This window comes from Hippocampus comes, unplaced genomic scaffold (genome assembly GCF_001891065.2).
Source record: "Hippocampus comes isolate QL1 unplaced genomic scaffold, H_comes_QL1_v1.1 scaffold299, whole genome shotgun sequence".
Classification (NCBI taxonomy): domain Eukaryota; kingdom Metazoa; phylum Chordata; class Actinopteri; order Syngnathiformes; family Syngnathidae; genus Hippocampus; species Hippocampus comes.
This window is the reverse complement of record NW_017805694.1, coordinates 722,504-738,904: the sequence shown is the minus strand read 5'-3', so window position 1 is coordinate 738,904 and position 16,401 is coordinate 722,504. Positions and strand designations below refer to the sequence as shown.

Genomic DNA, 16,401 nt, shown 5'->3' with positions numbered 1-16,401 from the left:
AGTCAAAGATGTTTTTCAAAGGAAAACAAATCCTTATGGTGTATTCATCCACAGACAAAAAATATTTTAAAAAAAGATCTTTTGTGCTATTTTTTCATATTTCATCTGCACCTGTAAGCACTTCCATTTACCAACACACACACACACACACACACACACACACACACACACACACACACACACACACTAAATTATTCAGCTTGTGCGTGACAGGACAGAGTGTGTATGTGTGTGTGTGTGTGTGTGTGTCTCATTAAGATGGGTCATTGGTGCCTACAGGGACCCTTTACAGTGGGGGTGGGCCACGGTGAGGAGGGGCACTGCTGTGTGTTGCTACTTTGCACAGGTATCTGTGTGTGCGCGCACGTGTGTGTGTGTGTGTGTGTGTGTGTGTGTGTGTATGTGTGTGTGTATGGGGGGAGGAGGTTGGCATCTTTCTTCTGCACTGGGAGTTGAGTGAACTGTGAGACGACCTAGCAAGTCTGAAGCCTGCAGACCACCTGAGGCCCCCCCGCCCGCAGCCCAATTAGGAACAGTCACACACAAGCTGAGACCTCCCACACACACACACACACTCATGCTGTGACCACGGGAGAAGTACATAAAAAAATCATAAAACACACACACACACACACACACACACACACTCATGCTGTGACCACGGGAGAAGTACATAAAAAAATCATAAAAATAAAAAATTCTGCAGTGTGACCCCGAAAATAGAGCCCAGGCGTTTTCGAGCATTTGGGGAGGTCTCTGCTAAAAGCGTGGACTCGTAGGGAAAAACAAAAAATTGTTTTGATCCTTTTCCGATCTGCAGTGCAACACGACTTGTTTTCACCCGAAACGCCAGTTTCTGCACAAAAAGCAGAGAAAACGCGCGACTTGGTGAAAAGTAACAACAGTGACTTTGATGCTGATGTTTTTGGTGGTTCGTCGGGTTTGCACGACTTTGGATCTTGTTAGGTTCACACGAACAACACAAGTCGAGTTGTCCCTGACGGCGTCTTGACAAGATGGCTTGTCGAGATACGGACGTAGCGAGTTAGCTAAGCGCGCGTCGCGGGTGCCCCGGATAAGCAGATGGTGACCCCAAATGAAGGCGCTAACAATTCTTCCGACAGGAGTGAAGGGTGACTCGTGCAGGACTTCAAAGCTCACCACGCAGCACCGTTTTGGCCACACCCTTCTCGAGATTGGAGTCCGACAACCTTCTCAGTTTTCAGGGGCTCGCTGGTTCACTTCCAGTCTGTGAGTTCCAACTTTCTTCTTGTTTGACTTCCTGCGTTTCTTCTTCAGGGCGAGCAATGTGAGCCGAGTGTGGGAAAATCAAGTCTGGAAGTGGCCGAGCTTCACCAGCTCTGCCGGGAGATATTCATGACATGCCTGAGGAGCTCCCAGCGGCAGCCCGTATTGATCCGACGCTCCCGTTGCACCGCCGCCATCGACCGTATCGATTGGGTCGCTCGTCCTCGTCTGTAACGAGGCACACGGCGCGCTCAGCTTCCTGCCGGCTTTCTTTAAGGTCAAGTCCAGCTGCTTCCGCTCCCTCTTTGCTGGGACATGGATGGGGCGGAGGGACAAAAACTCAGATGATGCAGATATGAGGCAGTGCCAGCTCACGCGAACGTTAGCGCACGTCCAACGGTAGCAGCAGCAAGAGTTTAACATAACCAATGGACACATTGAGTGACATGGACATCCCATCCTGCGGACTTGGGCCCCCTGGCTCCTTATCTTAAGCCAACAGTCTCCAACTTGGGTCTTCAACTGGAAAGTGATTTGAAATTGGAGCGGCAAACTGGCGCCATTGTTCAATGCAGCTTCTTTCAATCTTAAGTCAGCTGGCTCAAGCCTCTCCTTTTTCCAGTGGGCAATTTTAAAGAGTCGTGCGTACCTTCGTCACATCTCGGCCGGATGCACTTGACTTTGGAGTCAGCCAATCCTCCATCGAATGTCTCCAGTTGGTCCCGAATGCCGCCGCTCGCCTCTTGACGGGTACTCGTAAGAGGATCACCGGACTAAGTATTGAGATGGATCCATTTCTGGCTTGATTGATCACTGCCTCGATGGATCACGGCAAGGGGAGGATCACGAGAAGAACCACCGCGTGGCTTGGTCCCGAGAGGGACGGATCAACGGGTCGGATTGGCACAGTGGATTGTTGGCTTAGCCGTCAACGTTGCGGTCGAAGCAAAGTCGGAGCAGAGTGGAATCACTTTTTTTGCTTTTAATCAGAAATAGAAACCATTTGGTAAGAAAAAAACAAAAACAAAACTGCATGCATCACTCCATTTCCATTGGCACAAGTTCAAAAACGTTGACGGGCTCTTCTCAACAGAGACAAAACAAAACAAAAGAAAAACCCACCATCATTTTTCTCCACTTACAATGAGCATAACAACAAATAAGATTGGTCCCCCGACAGTTTTTTTCTTTCTTTTGACATTTTCGTCACGTGACCCTCGAGCGTTTTGGCTCCTATATTTTATTTTTTTGGGTCCCTCACTGTAAACTTCAATTCTAGTCCGTTACTCGCAGCGTTTCTGGACTGAACTGAACCGGACTCTGGAGGCGGTCCCTCAAGTCCCATTTGGCTTGGGTTCAGATGTCGTGGTTGGCGTCGCTGACAAAGTTGGCGTTTGTCGGTAGAACTGCAGAGAGAATTTTTTTTTTGGGTGCCTCAATGTAAACTTCAATTCTAGTCAGTTACTCGCAGCGTTTCTGGACTGAACTGAACCGGACTCTGGAGGCGGTCCCTCAAGTCCCATTTGGCTTGGGTTCAGATGTTGTGGTTGGCGTCGCTGACAAAGTTGGCGTTTGTCGGTAGAACTGCAGAGAGAAAACAGCGTCAACCCACGTTGGAGCAGTAGATTGAAGCATTGTATCTTTGCCAGGTGATAGCGGTGGTCTGAAGTGGTGGATTCATTGAGGCAAGTTGCCACCGAAGGTCCGGGCACCAAACGCTCGACCACAGCAAAAAGGGTTTTCGATGTGACGCGCAAGGAAGGGCGACCTTGAGCCGCCGATACCGTCGCATTGAGGTTCTTCTTTGAGATGGCAAATTGGAGCTTTTTCAAACAATCTTCCGCGGCGGATGCAAATCCCGCCCCCGCCCTCCAGTCCCCTACTCACCGACGGCCTGCACACCCGCGCACAGCTCAGTCTTCGCTTGGCCGTTGGGCCGCCCTGCCGCCAACTGCGAGAGTTTGCCGGTCGCGGTGGCGGCGGTGACGACGGCCTTGAAGCTGCGTTTGCGCTTGGGGACATTGCGCTCCGGGTGGAAGATGATGACGTAGACCTTGGGCACGTAGAGCATCCCCAGCGACACCGAGGCGCTCAGGCTGAGCGACACGGTCAGCGTGGCCGTCTGGATGTACGTCTGGGGGGCGGGGCCGGAGGGCGGTGGGATATGAGTGGCCGAGTTACGAGCACCAAGACTCCTCCTTTCATTTTGACGAGTCAATGACTGGCTGAGTCGATCGCAAGACAAAGGATCATGCGCAGGCTAGCTTGAGTGATGGACAAATGGGCGGATCGATGGGATGAATGAGGGATGGCTCGCCGGGTGCAGGGATCACCAGGTGGATCGCTCACTGGTTGGATGGATCGATAGCGGGATACAAGGATCAATCGCGGGATGGATGGACGGATGGATGCGCGCACGGATGGATCATCACACTGATACACGGCTGGATGATGGAAGCAGGGATGGATCGATAGATCAACTGATGGATGGAAAGATGGGGGCGAGATGGATCGCTGAATGCAGGGATCACCAGGTGGATCGCTCACCGGATAGATGGATCAATCGCGGGATACAAGGATCAATCGCGGGATAGATGGACGGATGGATGCGTGCGGATGGATCATCACAGTGATACACGGATCACTGGCTGGATGACGGAGGCGTGGATGGATGAGTTGATCGATAGATCAACTGTCAGATGGAAAGATGGCGGTGAGATGGATCGCTGAATACTTAGATGAGCCGGACCCATCGCCGGATGACTGGAAATCTCATTTCCCCCCCACCCCGCAATTGTTTCATCTTTTTCTTTTTTGACCGCCGGCCAAACTCACCCGCTCGGCCGACCGCGCCGTGCCGAAGAAGATGGGGATGAAGGCGAGCCAGATGATGCAGGTGGTGTACATGGTGAAGCCGATAGGCTTGGCCTCGTTGAAGGTCTCGGGCACGCCTCGCGTCTTGACGGCGTAGACGGTGCACGTGACCATCAACACCATGCCGTAAGCAAGCGAGCAGATGAGCGCCAGGTCCGAGATGTCGCACTTGAGCACCCCCCGCGCGCGGCGGGGGTCGGGCGTCCGCCGCTCGCCGTAGTCCACCAGGGCGCGGGGCGGAAGGGCGGCAAACCACGCCGACACGCCCACCAGCTGCACGCCCACCAGCGAGGCGGTGACGAGCAGCTGCGAGGCGGGCGAGATGAAGCGGGGCGCCGCCACCGCCGTCTTCCCCCGGGCGAAGATGCGGTGGATGCGGTTGGTTTTGGTCAGCAGGGCCGCGTAGCTGAAGCACATGCCGAGACCCAGGAAGACGCGGCGCAGGGAGCAGACGGCGACGCCGGGCGGCGCCACCATCGGGAAGGTGGCCGCGTAGCAGAGGAAGATGCCCGTCAGAAGCACGTAGCTCATCTCCCGCCCGGACGCCCGCACGATGGGCGTGTCGTTGTAGCGGACGAAGGTGGCCAACACGAAGGCGGTGGCGGAGATTCCCATCACGGCCACGAGGACGGGCACCAGCGCCCAGGGCGAGCGCCACTCCAGCCGGGCGAGCGGGATGGGTTGGCAGCCGCTGCCGTTGCGGTCGGGCCTCTGTTCGTACGGGCACGGCTGGCAGGAGAACTGGCCGGCCAGGAAGCGGTAGCCCTCGCAGCGCTCGCAGTGCCAGCAGCACGGCACGCCCTTCACCACCTTCTTGCGCTCGCCCGGCCCGCACGGCACGCTGCACCGCGAAGCGGGCGGGGGGGCGCCGATGCTGTCCGAAGAGGCGAACTTCAGCGCCGACATCTGATGAACAGGACATACGCATATTTGGATGATGATGACGATGACGAAGATGAGGAAGGCGGATCTTACGTTGAGGCTGAGCCGATTGGTCCACTCCCCGATGACCTTGTACTCGGGACCGGAGTGCTCGTGGATCTGGTACTGGAAAATATCGTAGCGGCCGGGGGCGTCGCCGTTCTCGTTGAAAGTCACCGGCGTCCCGGCGCTTCCTGTCGGAACAGGAAGTGACTTAGAGGCAGATGACAAAATGAAACGACCACCAACACTCCCCCGGGCACCCGAACCCGCCAAAAATCGCTCTTTGTGCAAAAAGCAGCAGGTATTTTTGGTAGTCAAGGGCCGGCAATCTCCCGTCGGCTTCATAAGCCTTTCCTTGCTGATGGAAACACAGAAGCGCAGCGAAAGCTGGCCCCAACACTTCCAGGAAGTGTGATAAAATGATCCCCGTTACCATGGCGACAGCCAGCCTTGACCCCACAGCTCCTGTTTTGGTGTCATTTTGTGCGCTACGCTCGTGCATGTTTCCTGCTTTGGTAGCACGTTGCTCCACTTCACGCGCTTACGCCTGGACTTCTTGTCCCCGGTCGGCGGGGCGGGGGGAAGGGGAAAAAAAAAAATGAAGGCATGACGGCGAGCCCGCATTTTTAGCACCTCCCAGGTTAGCTGTCCAAAACAATCACGTCGCCGCGCTCTACCGCGGCTAATGCGCTAACATTAGCGGTCAATTGGAGCACACCCCCGCACGCCTCTCTAGAAATAAGCACGTGGGCGAGCAACACGGATGAATTAGCAATGAGTCATTAACGTCCGGCGCGCCTCTGTTGGTCTCGTTTGCGTGCAAAGCATGCTGGGGAACCGCCGCGTCCGGTCCAGTGACTCGGAAGGGGGGGAAGCTCCGCTCTGGTTGGCATCAATGCTTTGATGCGGCCGCGTTGGGGAAGACTCAAATGCGGCGCATGGCACTTAACAACACTCGTTCCACCAACTCTTGTTTTTGGGAATTATCGGCTGCGGGTAGAGAGTGAAAATTATGAAAACATATCAAAATGTCATGTCCTACACTGGACAACAAAACAATCACTCAGAGTGAGCTTGTTTGAAAAAAATAAATAAATCAATAAAAATCGATCTTGAAAATATATCTAAAACCGATCTTGGGCTTGGATGGAAAAAAGAAAAAAAATCCAGAAATTCGGTCATAAAAGGAACTGCAGGGATTTCTTACCAGAAATCCCTGCAGTTCCTTTTATGATTTCTGCAGGGATTTCTGGTATGACTAAATTTCTGGATTTTTTTTTTTTTTTTTTTTGGACACGGTTGTGTCCAATGTGGCAAAACAATCTCCAGGCTAGAGTGAAAAATCAACCAAAATACAAGGACATACTTGTTCATGACAGGAGCTGCAGAAATTTCTGGCAAGCACTGGCTGCTGTACTGCGATATTTTCTTTCACAAACACCGCTACAGTACGTCAGTTCAGCATGACGAGGAAAACTTGAAGTGGTCTCCTACCATTGAAGTTGACGGCACGGACGTGAGCCAGCAGCTCCCTGCCGTCGACGTTGGCCATACGCGGGCACACGCCGGCGTAGCCGGCACAAAGCTGGCGGTGAAGGCGGTCCAGGGCGTGCGCCATGGCGTACACGGCGTCCATCACAAACTGCACTTTGCCCTCCTGCTCGTACGCAGAGTCGCGGCCCACCTTCTCCAGGCCTGCCGGAACCAAGCGGAAATGAGGACGGTTTGGACGTACCTCGTGTCGCCAGGACGACGACACGCATCTCTGCCTTCCATCGATGGTTCCGGGTTTACGGTCCCGTTAGTGTGGGTACATTTTATAACCTTAACATTTTGTTCAGCCTCCTGTTTATTTTGGGCGCAATTCCAGTGTCGGCCACTAGATGGCGGCACCCTATTTTGTGAAAACAGGAAGCTGATTGGTTGACACAGAACCGGTTTACAAGATGTGACCAAGGAGCCGAGAAAAACTCGCCACCGCAATTCCCAAGAAATGGCGTCTTCCGACCAAAATGGCCGCCAAGAGGCGCGTTATACGGCGCGCGAGCCGTGCGCTGACCTGTACACTTTCTGGCCGCTCCCGTTTTCTTGCCGTGCGTCCCCAGCTTGCATCCGAAGTTTTCCTCCCAGAATTCGGCAAACCAAACGTTGCGGCGGTTGTTGGCCAGCGAGCGACTCTTGAAGTAGCGATCGAACGCTGAGACACAAAGCAGCCGCTCATTGGTTTCGCTTTTCCGCATTCGTTGTTGTTGTTGTTGCCGTCGTTCTCACCGTGGACGGACGCCCGCTTGGGCAGGATGGTGACGGCCCCCTGGGCCACCGGCTCCTGATGCAGCACGGGGGAGATTTTGGTACCCCAGCTGTCGGAGCCCACCCACAGGAAGTGACCCGTCAGGTTGTTGCGCTTGACGGCGTCCAGGAGCCGCCTGTTGGCCACAGACAAGCACGCAGGACGCAATCACCCGAAACATTTCGTGAACTGGTTGCCAGCCGATCGCAGGCCGCACACAGACAAACGACCCTTTGCGCTCTTCATGAATTTAGAGCGTTCCATTAACCTGCCGTGCAAGTTTTCGGAATGCGGGAGGAATCCCGAATACCCGGGGAAAAGCCATGCAGGCACAGGGAGAATCTCAGCTTGAACATATCGATTTTTGGAACGAATCATTCGAATGGCCTCGCCCAGGATTGCTCCCAACCGATTTGTTTGCTCAGTCGGTTTGGTGAGCGTCTCTCGAGCTTCCGTCGTCCGGCCTCGGTCACGTCGCGCGGAAGGAGCCGCCGGCCCGACCCGACGACGGCGGCAGCGGTGGCGTCGTACCGGATGTCGTCCTCGTTGGCGAAGGTGACGACGGCGCGGGCGTTGGGCGTTTCCAGCAGACGCAGGAGCAGCTTGTCAAAGGCGCCCTCTTTGGGCTCGCGGGGGATCTTCAGGGACTGGGCGATGCACACGCCACCTGGACACGCGGAACAAAGCTCAACTTTCCCACCGCAGCGTTCGAACCGAACACCAAAATCAATTACGTTTGTCAACGAATTCAAATGTTACCATAAAAAAAAAATAATAAATGCAATTACATATGGAGAAGCAATTTCACATTTTAATAGGTGTCATTATTATGACATGACTTATAGTTATTGAATTTAGACGCCCCCCTGCACGCCCCCTCCCCCCCCCAAAAAAAATATCCATTAAAAGACAGAGCAGATAGAAACAAGAGTAGTCAATGAATGAAAGCAGCCATTTTTCTTTTCAAGCGCCAAAACAGACTCACGGCAGCAGCCGACATGATCACTTCAATTGACAAAATTGGATCAGCAGAGTCAATCCAAATTGGAATCTTGATTTTCAATGAAAAGAGAAGGGAAGGGATGGACAGCGGCATCTTGAGGACTGTGTTCGGACATCCGTGTTTTAAGCCAACAGGCTCTAAGCTGGATCTTCAAGTCTCCAGTTGCTCCAAAATGCCGCCGCTCACCTTTTGACTGGTAAGAGGGAGCGCGTCCCAGTTACGCCGTAACTCTCACTCTGGCATCCCTTCGCTGGCTCCTTTTCAGAATTCTTTTGAAGATCCTCCAATTGGTTTTGTAATCTGTAAACGGCAACGGCCCCACCTGGCCTCTCGGAGCTCCTGCCCGCCGGCGTTGGCCCGTCTAACCGTCTTTGTTATTCATGTCTTGTTTCATTGTTTGCTGTACAACTTCTTTTGTGTCGACAGCGGTGGTTGTTTTTTGTCGCCGTTGTTTTGTCATGAAAAAAAAGCCTCATTTTGAGTTTGCCTGCTTTTATTCCTGCGTTTGATCGTAACGGGAGAGCTACTCGGCTTACTTGAAAGCTTGCAGCCCCTTTGGTGGGGAGGACATGACGTGCGCTTGCACGTGAAAGAATACGTGCGCGCTCGCAGACGAGCGGCGGTGAGCGTTTCCAGCTAATTGGCTCGGCCAAAGATTCCCGTTTGGCCGCCGCTAATTCTCGCCGGAAGAACCGAGCCACAACAAATCCCGTTTGGAAAAGCGCAGCCGGCGCGGGAAGTCGCTCGCAACCTTCTTAACTTCTCAGCTCGCAGGCGGCCAAAGGCACCGATCAGCACTTTTCACTTTCTTTTCTCCCTTTCTCATCAATAAGGAGCTTCAACCCCTCTTCTTGTTTGTTTGTCACCCAATAAAAAAAAAAAAAAAAAAAATGAGGAAACTCTTCTACTTGACCGCCAATAAGAAGATTTGAGTCGACTTTGTTATCGTGGCCAAGTACACACTTCTCCACTTGACTAATCTTTTTCTTCTTGGTATTTTTCTTCTCTATCCTATTTACAAACACTCGCTCAGCTTTTTTTTTTTTTATTTGTTGACACCCGCGGGATGCCTGTGAATGTCAAAACGTGATTCAAAACATCCTGCCCGGACAGTGATATCACAAAAAGGGTTTTAAAAACCTGCACATTGAAACTGGAACATTTATTTTGTGAATGCAAACACTTTGTTTTTCTTCTTTCTACCCACAATCTTGCTGCTGTAGACTGTAAATTTCCCCAGTGTGGGACAAATAAAGGATATCTTATCTTATAAAAAAAAAAAAAAAATTCATGAATTCAAATCAGAGTCTCATCAGACAAAATCAAAGGAACCCCCCCCAGCCCAAGTGCATTTTGGGGTTCACTTCAATGGACCTTGGGGTGCTCCTTCTGGCCCGTGTGCCTTTGCCAGCTGGGGGCGGCGTAACACAGACATACGGGTATACAAGGAGACGAACCAAAACTCTTCAGTAAGACGCAGAGGTGTGCAGAGGATAAAGAATATACGCCATGCCTTGAATGACATTTGTGTCATTTCTGACACTCGTTACATATCACAACCTGAATTTTGCGCCCCAACCGCCAACTCCTAAAAGCCATTCTTGGTCAAAAATGTCGAAAAGTGGGAAGTCGAATCTGATCGCCAGCCATGGATCATGACACAGGGGAGGTCATTCGGACCCTGAATGTGTAAAAGTGCCAAAACGTTTGCGCCGGGGCATCTTTTGAAGGGAATAGGCCATTTCAGGTCTTGCTTCGATGGAGATCAGCCTGGATGAGATGCGGCGGAGAACCGACACCCGTCCCCCCCCCGAGACAGAAATAACCGTGGCCAAGGCTTGCTTCTCCTCAGCCACTCGGTCCAGGAGTGAGGCCACAGAGGGTCTCTCCAGCAAGTTGTGGGGCCTCGTCTCTCGCTACCTCGCTAGGGAGGCACCCGGGAGGAATCCTAACCCGGTGCCGGCGTTCCACCGAGTCGACTGTCACACCCTCACCCATGAATGAACTTCCCACTTTATTTGCAAGGGCAAGCCGACAAAGGAAACTCGCTTGGGCTAATCTAGCCGCAATCGGGGGGTGTGGGGGGGTTCCGGTCACAACCCACACGTGACAAGGCTGAAGACGGATCAGCTTTTGGGTTCAAGGACGGATCCCGGAGTGAGCGAGATTGCGTTTGCTCTAATGTCTGAGTTGGATTAAATTAGGACGCGATTTTTTCCATCCGGCCAATCAGATCGTGCAAAGTCTACTGGCGGCTCCGCCTCCGTCATCTCACTGGAGGCAATTCCAGATCACCTTCAGAAATCCTGAGCAGAGTTGCGGGAATAAACCGTGCTTCGGAAAGGGGGTGGGGTGGGGTCAGAGTTTGATCTTGGCAAAAACGATGGTGATTTTCCGCAAGGCGGAGACAATCTTTTTGGATAACCTTCCCAGGCAGGTACCGTTGCTGGCATGCATCTTGGGGTCCTCCGAGGGGACGGGATCGTGCGGGGTCGGGCGGGCGTCGGCAGTGAGGGAGTCGATCTGGGATGTCGTCAACGACGACGACGACGACGACGACGACGACAGTTCTTCCGCTTGGCAAGGCGTCTCCTCGTCGGACCGTTTGTCCCCGGAGCACTTGGACTGGCGGCTGCAAGAAAGGCAGCAATGGAAGAAAGGATGCAGCAGAACCTTTTGGGAGTTGACCCTCAGGTTGGGATCCAGGTCCAGCATCTTCTTCACCAGCCGGACAAAGAGCCGCTCGCTGCGTCGCTGTCCCGCGGCGTCCGCCGTGACCAGCTTCAACTCATCCAGGGAGTTGAGCAGCAGAGATCTCCCGCCTTTGGGCTGGCATCCCGTCTCCTTGGCGAACTGTTCGGGCGACTTGAGCTTCCACCTGTGTAGCCCGTCGCACTCCTTGTCAAAGTACTGACCCACTTCCTTTCCGCGGTCCAGCACGTGATCCGCCGGCTGTCCCTGAGTGTTGGCGACCAAGTTCAAAACGTCGTACTCGGTCCTCCCGGGATACAGCGGCTGGCCGGCGGCGAGCTCCACGGCGACCAGTCCCAGGGACCACACGTCCACCGTCTCATTGAAGGGAATCCCCAGAATGACTTCGGGCGCCCGGTACCACAGCGTCTGCACGCAATCTCCCGGCACGATGTCCGAGACGTTTTTGGCCAGGCCGAAGTCGGCCAGCTTGACTTTGAGCGGGCGCCGGCGCCGGTCCACGACCATGATGTTCTCGGGTTTGATGTCGGCGTGGACGAGGCCCATGCCGCTCATGTGGGACAGCGCGGTGGCCAATTGGTGCACCACGGGCCGGACTTGCTGGATGGAAAGCGGGCAGTGATGCTGCATGAACTCGCGCAGGTTCTGGTCGAGCAGCTCAAAATTGAGGCAGATGTTCTCTTTGTGGAAGAAGAAGCCCTCCCAGCGCACGATGTTGCACTCGTCGGGATCCAGGCGCCACAGCTGCTTCAGAACGGAGATCTCCTCCTTGGCGTTGTTCACAGAGTTCTGGTGGTTCTTGAAAACCTTGACGGCCACCATGGCGTTGGTCTCGGTGTTGCGGCACTTGACCACCACGCCGAAGGTGCCCTCGCCGAGGACGTCCTCCACCGTGTGGACCCCGCCCAGGGTCACCCCTTTGAACATCTTTAAGTCGTCTGCGTGCGCAAACAAAGAGTGCGGACGTGTTAAAACGCTTTTTTTCGGCCAGGATTTTTCCAAACCCGAAGCTTGACTTCCCAATTATCGCCACGTGAGGTGAATCTGCACAATGCCAGAGGACGTCTGCGAAATGGCGAAACGCGTCACGAAATGCTCCGTGGGGATGTGATTGCATTGCCGGCCGGAATGATTCGCGGCCAACTGCGACGCTTCCCTCCCGCCTTGCAACGATACTTTGGTCAAGGGAGAATCGCGAGCCGTGACGCCGCCGGCCACCGTCGGAGCTGCACTTTGTTTACGGACCAGAAAGACTTTGGCTGCGACAATTTTGCCAAACAATGCTTGTTACCGGTCATGATTAAAAATGAACTTTTGGCAGGGTGAATTTTGCCTCTGTCGACATTGTGCACACGCACTCGACATGTCTTAGCATCGACATGAACAATTCCTCTCCGATTCCGAATCGTGCTCCCACACCTACCGGTCTGATTCATTTTGGGCTTTTTGCTGACGCCCGAGCCGAACGTGATGCGACGAGGTCGGGCTGGAGGTCTGACGTAATGCACATTGTTGTCCTGTTGTCGTCGTTTCCGTCGTCGTCATCATCATGCACCCGCTCAAGCTCGTTTGCACCTCAAAGACGGGGGAAGCGCGACCGCCGTCCTTTCTCTGTGACATCGCCTTCCAAAGCGCGGCGTCCGACATCAAAGAATTGATGAGCTAATCGGCCGCCGCGTCGCGATGATGTCATTGCGACGAGTTTGACATGACAACGCCGGCCAGCGCTTTGACAACTTTCGAGGCGTCGCGAGGGTCACGCGACTCACCGACACGATCGTCGACGGAAACAAAACCGCCGATGGCACGCCGCGTTTCAACCGCGAGGTCTGCGTCACATCTCATTTCAACACTAAAAGCGCATTGAGAGACACAGACGACAATCTCCAGCGACTTAACATGCTAGCGGTTGTCAGATGACTAATCCGGGTTGTCGGTCTGGAGCCAGTTAGCTCGCTCGCGGTTAGCACATTAGCCATCTTCCGTCATTTTTATCATTAAATGGCAACCAGGCAACATGGCGCCGCGGCTTTCGGCGCGGTAGCTTCTTAGCATGCTAGCCGCCGCTGCGCAATCAAGCCGCGGCGGGCAGTTAGCAGCGACTCATCAGAGCGAGAGGGCGATTGAGGCTCTCCGAGAGGGAAAATGCCAACGGCCGATAACGCTTCAAAGCCAACGAGACAAGAATATGAATATATTTACCGCAGATATATGATTTATGACGAAGAGGATTAAGAGAGTGAGGAAACTCAAGCGGAGGCCGAGTCGGATTGGAAAGTTCCCAGGGAAAAGCCATTTAATTCTATTTCCAACGCTAGTGTGCAAGCGGGTCTTTCATCCGTGACTCTTCCTCAAAGCTCAGTAACCTTCCCCGACTTAAGAGACCCTTTTTATGATGAAGTCTGTAGCTATTTTTTTGAAGCCGGGTGGCCGCAGTCGCAGTGCCTGCTAATAACTAAATAATAAATAATAATCGCCCTGTTGCAACACACCTGATTCAAATGATCAGATCATCAGCGAGCTCTGCGGAAACCTGACATCGAACCTGTTCATTTGAAGTGTGTTGCAACAGGGAGACTTGGGAAACATGCAGGACAGCGGGCCCTCCAGGACCTGAGTTTGACACCTATGCTCCAGCCCGTTAGACCATAAGACTGCGAGTAGCCTCGGATTCCAAAGCCTTAAAATTGCTAAAGGCAGCAAGACTTCTAAACAATCAGACTTTAAGACCCAAAGACCATGAGACAGCTAAGGACCACACGCCCATAAGACCATACCATCCATTACAAAACACCTTTCGATCGCTTGGGATCACAAGACCGCTAAGACCACAAAAGAACATAAAACTGCTCCAGACCTTCGCGCCCTAGGACTGGAATGACTTCTGAAGAAAAGACTGCCACCGAACCGGCCAGAATCTGGAAGACTCTCGGGCCGTAAGAGGTGTCACGTGTATTTATTTGTGGGCATCAAAACGTATCAATAGAGATCTCTTTTGGTCATAATGAGGCTGCAGTCAGCGAGTTGGGGGTCGATGGACAGCATTTCAATGAATCTCTAATTCACGTTCAAGGGCGACAGCAGACGTCGTTAGCGAGCAGACGCTAAGCGCCATCGGGGCTCATCAATAGAGGCCAGCTCATCGTGGAGAACAGCCCACGGCAAAGCTTTGATGCCGTGTCGTTAGCCGACACGCACGCACACACACACACACACACACACACACACACACACACACACACACACACACACACACACACACTTAGCCCAATATTAGCACTAAGGCGCGCACACACTCACGCACAGGGGCCGGCTGCTGATGAAAGCGTTAGCAAGTGTCCGAAAATGTGTCTTGAAAGGCACCACTGGCAGCGCTTGTCCTCCTTCATTGTGGCTTCCATGATTGCAAACGGTGAAACTGGACACTCGGCCTTACTACGATATCAAAGGCGTTCGAGATGCGTGCCAAGTCTTTACGGTGACGTCACGCGACACAACCGACAACCACTAAATGAGGTCCAACGAAACTGGAAACGGGAAACTTTGCAAACAATCATGGACGAAAGGGAACACCGGTGAAAATGCGACTGGAAATTTGACATGGTTTTTTTTGGGGGGGGGGGGGGGGGGGGGGGGGGGGGTCCTTCAAGAATCTGAGCCGAGGCCATGATGTAAAAACTCGATTGCTTCTCTTGAAATGTAAGCAGGTTTGAGATGATGCTTTCCAAGGCTCTTTTCCAAATCTCCTCCGTGTCGTTTGATCTACGGGTAGCTTCATAATTCCTTCTCAATTTTCGTTTTTTAGTGTCTTCGTTTTGTCAAGCCAACCTAAGACTTGAAGTCTGCAACACAGTTTGAGACTAAAAGCGCAAGACGCCGCACCAAAACTGACCGCAAGACTGCCCACGACAAAGACTGCAAGACAGTAAGACTACCTAAGGCCATAAAGTGGGAGCGGAAGACCGGAAGGCGGTGAGGACCGCCAAAGACCACGACACCGCTCAGGCACGATGAAAGACCGCGCCGCAATCAAACGGCTCAATATTCAGACCGTGAGCCCATGACGCCGTTGGAATGCTCAGAGAGCAAGACGGAGTCCGGTCTGCCTACCCGACTCTCTGGAGATCTGCATGAAGGCTTCGACGCCGCTCTCTCCGTAGTTCCCTTCGGAGGCCAGCGTGGAGACGTAGTTCCAGCCCATCGCCGTGACGATGTCCAGCATCGCCTGAGCCTGATACGAGTCCGGAGGAACCACGCGGGAGAAGAAGTCGTAGCGAGTGTTGTCACTCAGCTCCGGGGCCGTCGAGGCGTAGCTGATCTGAGGGATCTGCGGGGGTCAAACCACATAAAACTCATTCCCAAAAGCACTCCCGGCGTACAGTTCAAAACATGGAGTTGAAAAAAATGCTTCCCGTATGACATCGCTTTCTAAAACGCGTTGTGCGCCGTTGTGGTTCGGACGGGAAAGCTGATCAATGCCACCGCGTGACTTTTCTTGAGGGCCCAAAAATGAAATCCCCACATTTTGCAGGATGCGGACAGCCGTGACGCATCACAAAAAACGACGACCGAGCGCTCGGTTGGTGATTGTTATGACGACAAAGGCCCCGACTCGACCGCCTTGGGAAACGGCGCTGGGTTGAAAAGGTTCAACGTGGACGGCGTTTTTTGCTTGCTGGCGAGAGAGGAGGTGCCACCGAGCTTGCCGGGGAGAAGTAGAACTTCTCACACTGTGAAGAGGCGCGAAACCTCGCGACTCGTTTTCACCCGACAAGCGACACGGCGAGCTAACACTGTACGGCGTGCTAACATCGGGGCACGCCGACCCCTCCGAGGGGAACGAACACATTTTTCAGCGAGATGACGATCTGCAACAATCGCCTTGCCATCATCTCCGACTAATTTCAGAGGAGTAATGTCAGGATACGGTGCCGTCAACTAATATTTGCTCCCTTCCTGATTTCGAGATATAAATAACAATTTTAACTTGATTAATTTTTTCTTTTTTATTGGGAGATTCGGGGGGGCATCACGTCACAGCGGATGTTACGTTGCTCGAAAATAATCAAACGTGCTCCTAGTTTGAATAACCGCTCCAAGTGAAAAATCTTCATGTCAAATTGAAAATCAAAATTGTTGTGTCAGGAAGTTTTGCACCAAGAAAACTGATCCACGATTCCATGTTGATGAGAGCATGAAAATGGGAAAAATGGGAGAAAAAGAAATCAGGGGAAATTTAGAAGAGATAAAAATCTGTGATTAACTACGGCTAATTCTGAGTTAACTATGAACTTGTACATTTGATCGCGATTAAATATTTTAATAGCTTGACAGTATATATATATATATA

The 16,401-nt window shown here is 52.9% G+C and overlaps 2 protein-coding genes across 3 annotated transcripts in view; both read right to left on the bottom strand.

Annotated features, from left to right (window-relative positions):
• Positions 1–2,683: 2,683 nt before the first annotated feature.
• The window catches only part of LOC109522962 (metabotropic glutamate receptor 8-like), a 20,028-nt gene continuing 6,310 nt past the window's right edge, over positions 2,684–16,401 (bottom strand). Inside the window, exons 6-14 of one of the 2 annotated variants that reach the window (XM_019881785.1) lie at positions 15,162–15,378; positions 7,868–8,003; positions 7,318–7,472; positions 7,106–7,243; positions 6,541–6,741; positions 5,098–5,237; positions 4,084–5,028; positions 3,136–3,382; positions 2,694–2,832 (exon numbers count right to left, since the gene is read on the bottom strand). In XM_019881785.1, coding sequence (XP_019737344.1) covers positions 2,783–2,832; positions 3,136–3,382; positions 4,084–5,028; positions 5,098–5,237; positions 6,541–6,741; positions 7,106–7,243; positions 7,318–7,472; positions 7,868–8,003; positions 15,162–15,378 — 2,229 coding nt within the window. In that variant the 3' untranslated portion in view covers positions 2,694–2,782. Of the gene's footprint in view, positions 2,833–3,135; positions 3,383–4,083; positions 5,029–5,097; positions 5,238–6,540; positions 6,742–7,105; positions 7,244–7,317; positions 7,473–7,867; positions 8,004–15,161; positions 15,379–16,401 lie in introns of both variants that reach the window. The other variant, XM_019881786.1, reaches the window with a different exon arrangement.
• On the bottom strand, positions 10,163–13,300 carry LOC109522966 (homeodomain-interacting protein kinase 3-like). Its single transcript, XM_019881792.1, has 2 exons — positions 12,475–13,300; positions 10,163–11,989 (listed from the first exon to the last, which is right to left on the bottom strand). The coding sequence occupies exons 1-2, from the start codon at positions 12,485–12,487 to the stop codon at positions 10,698–10,700; spliced, it is 1,305 nt and encodes a 434-aa protein (XP_019737351.1). The 5' UTR covers positions 12,488–13,300; the 3' UTR covers positions 10,163–10,697.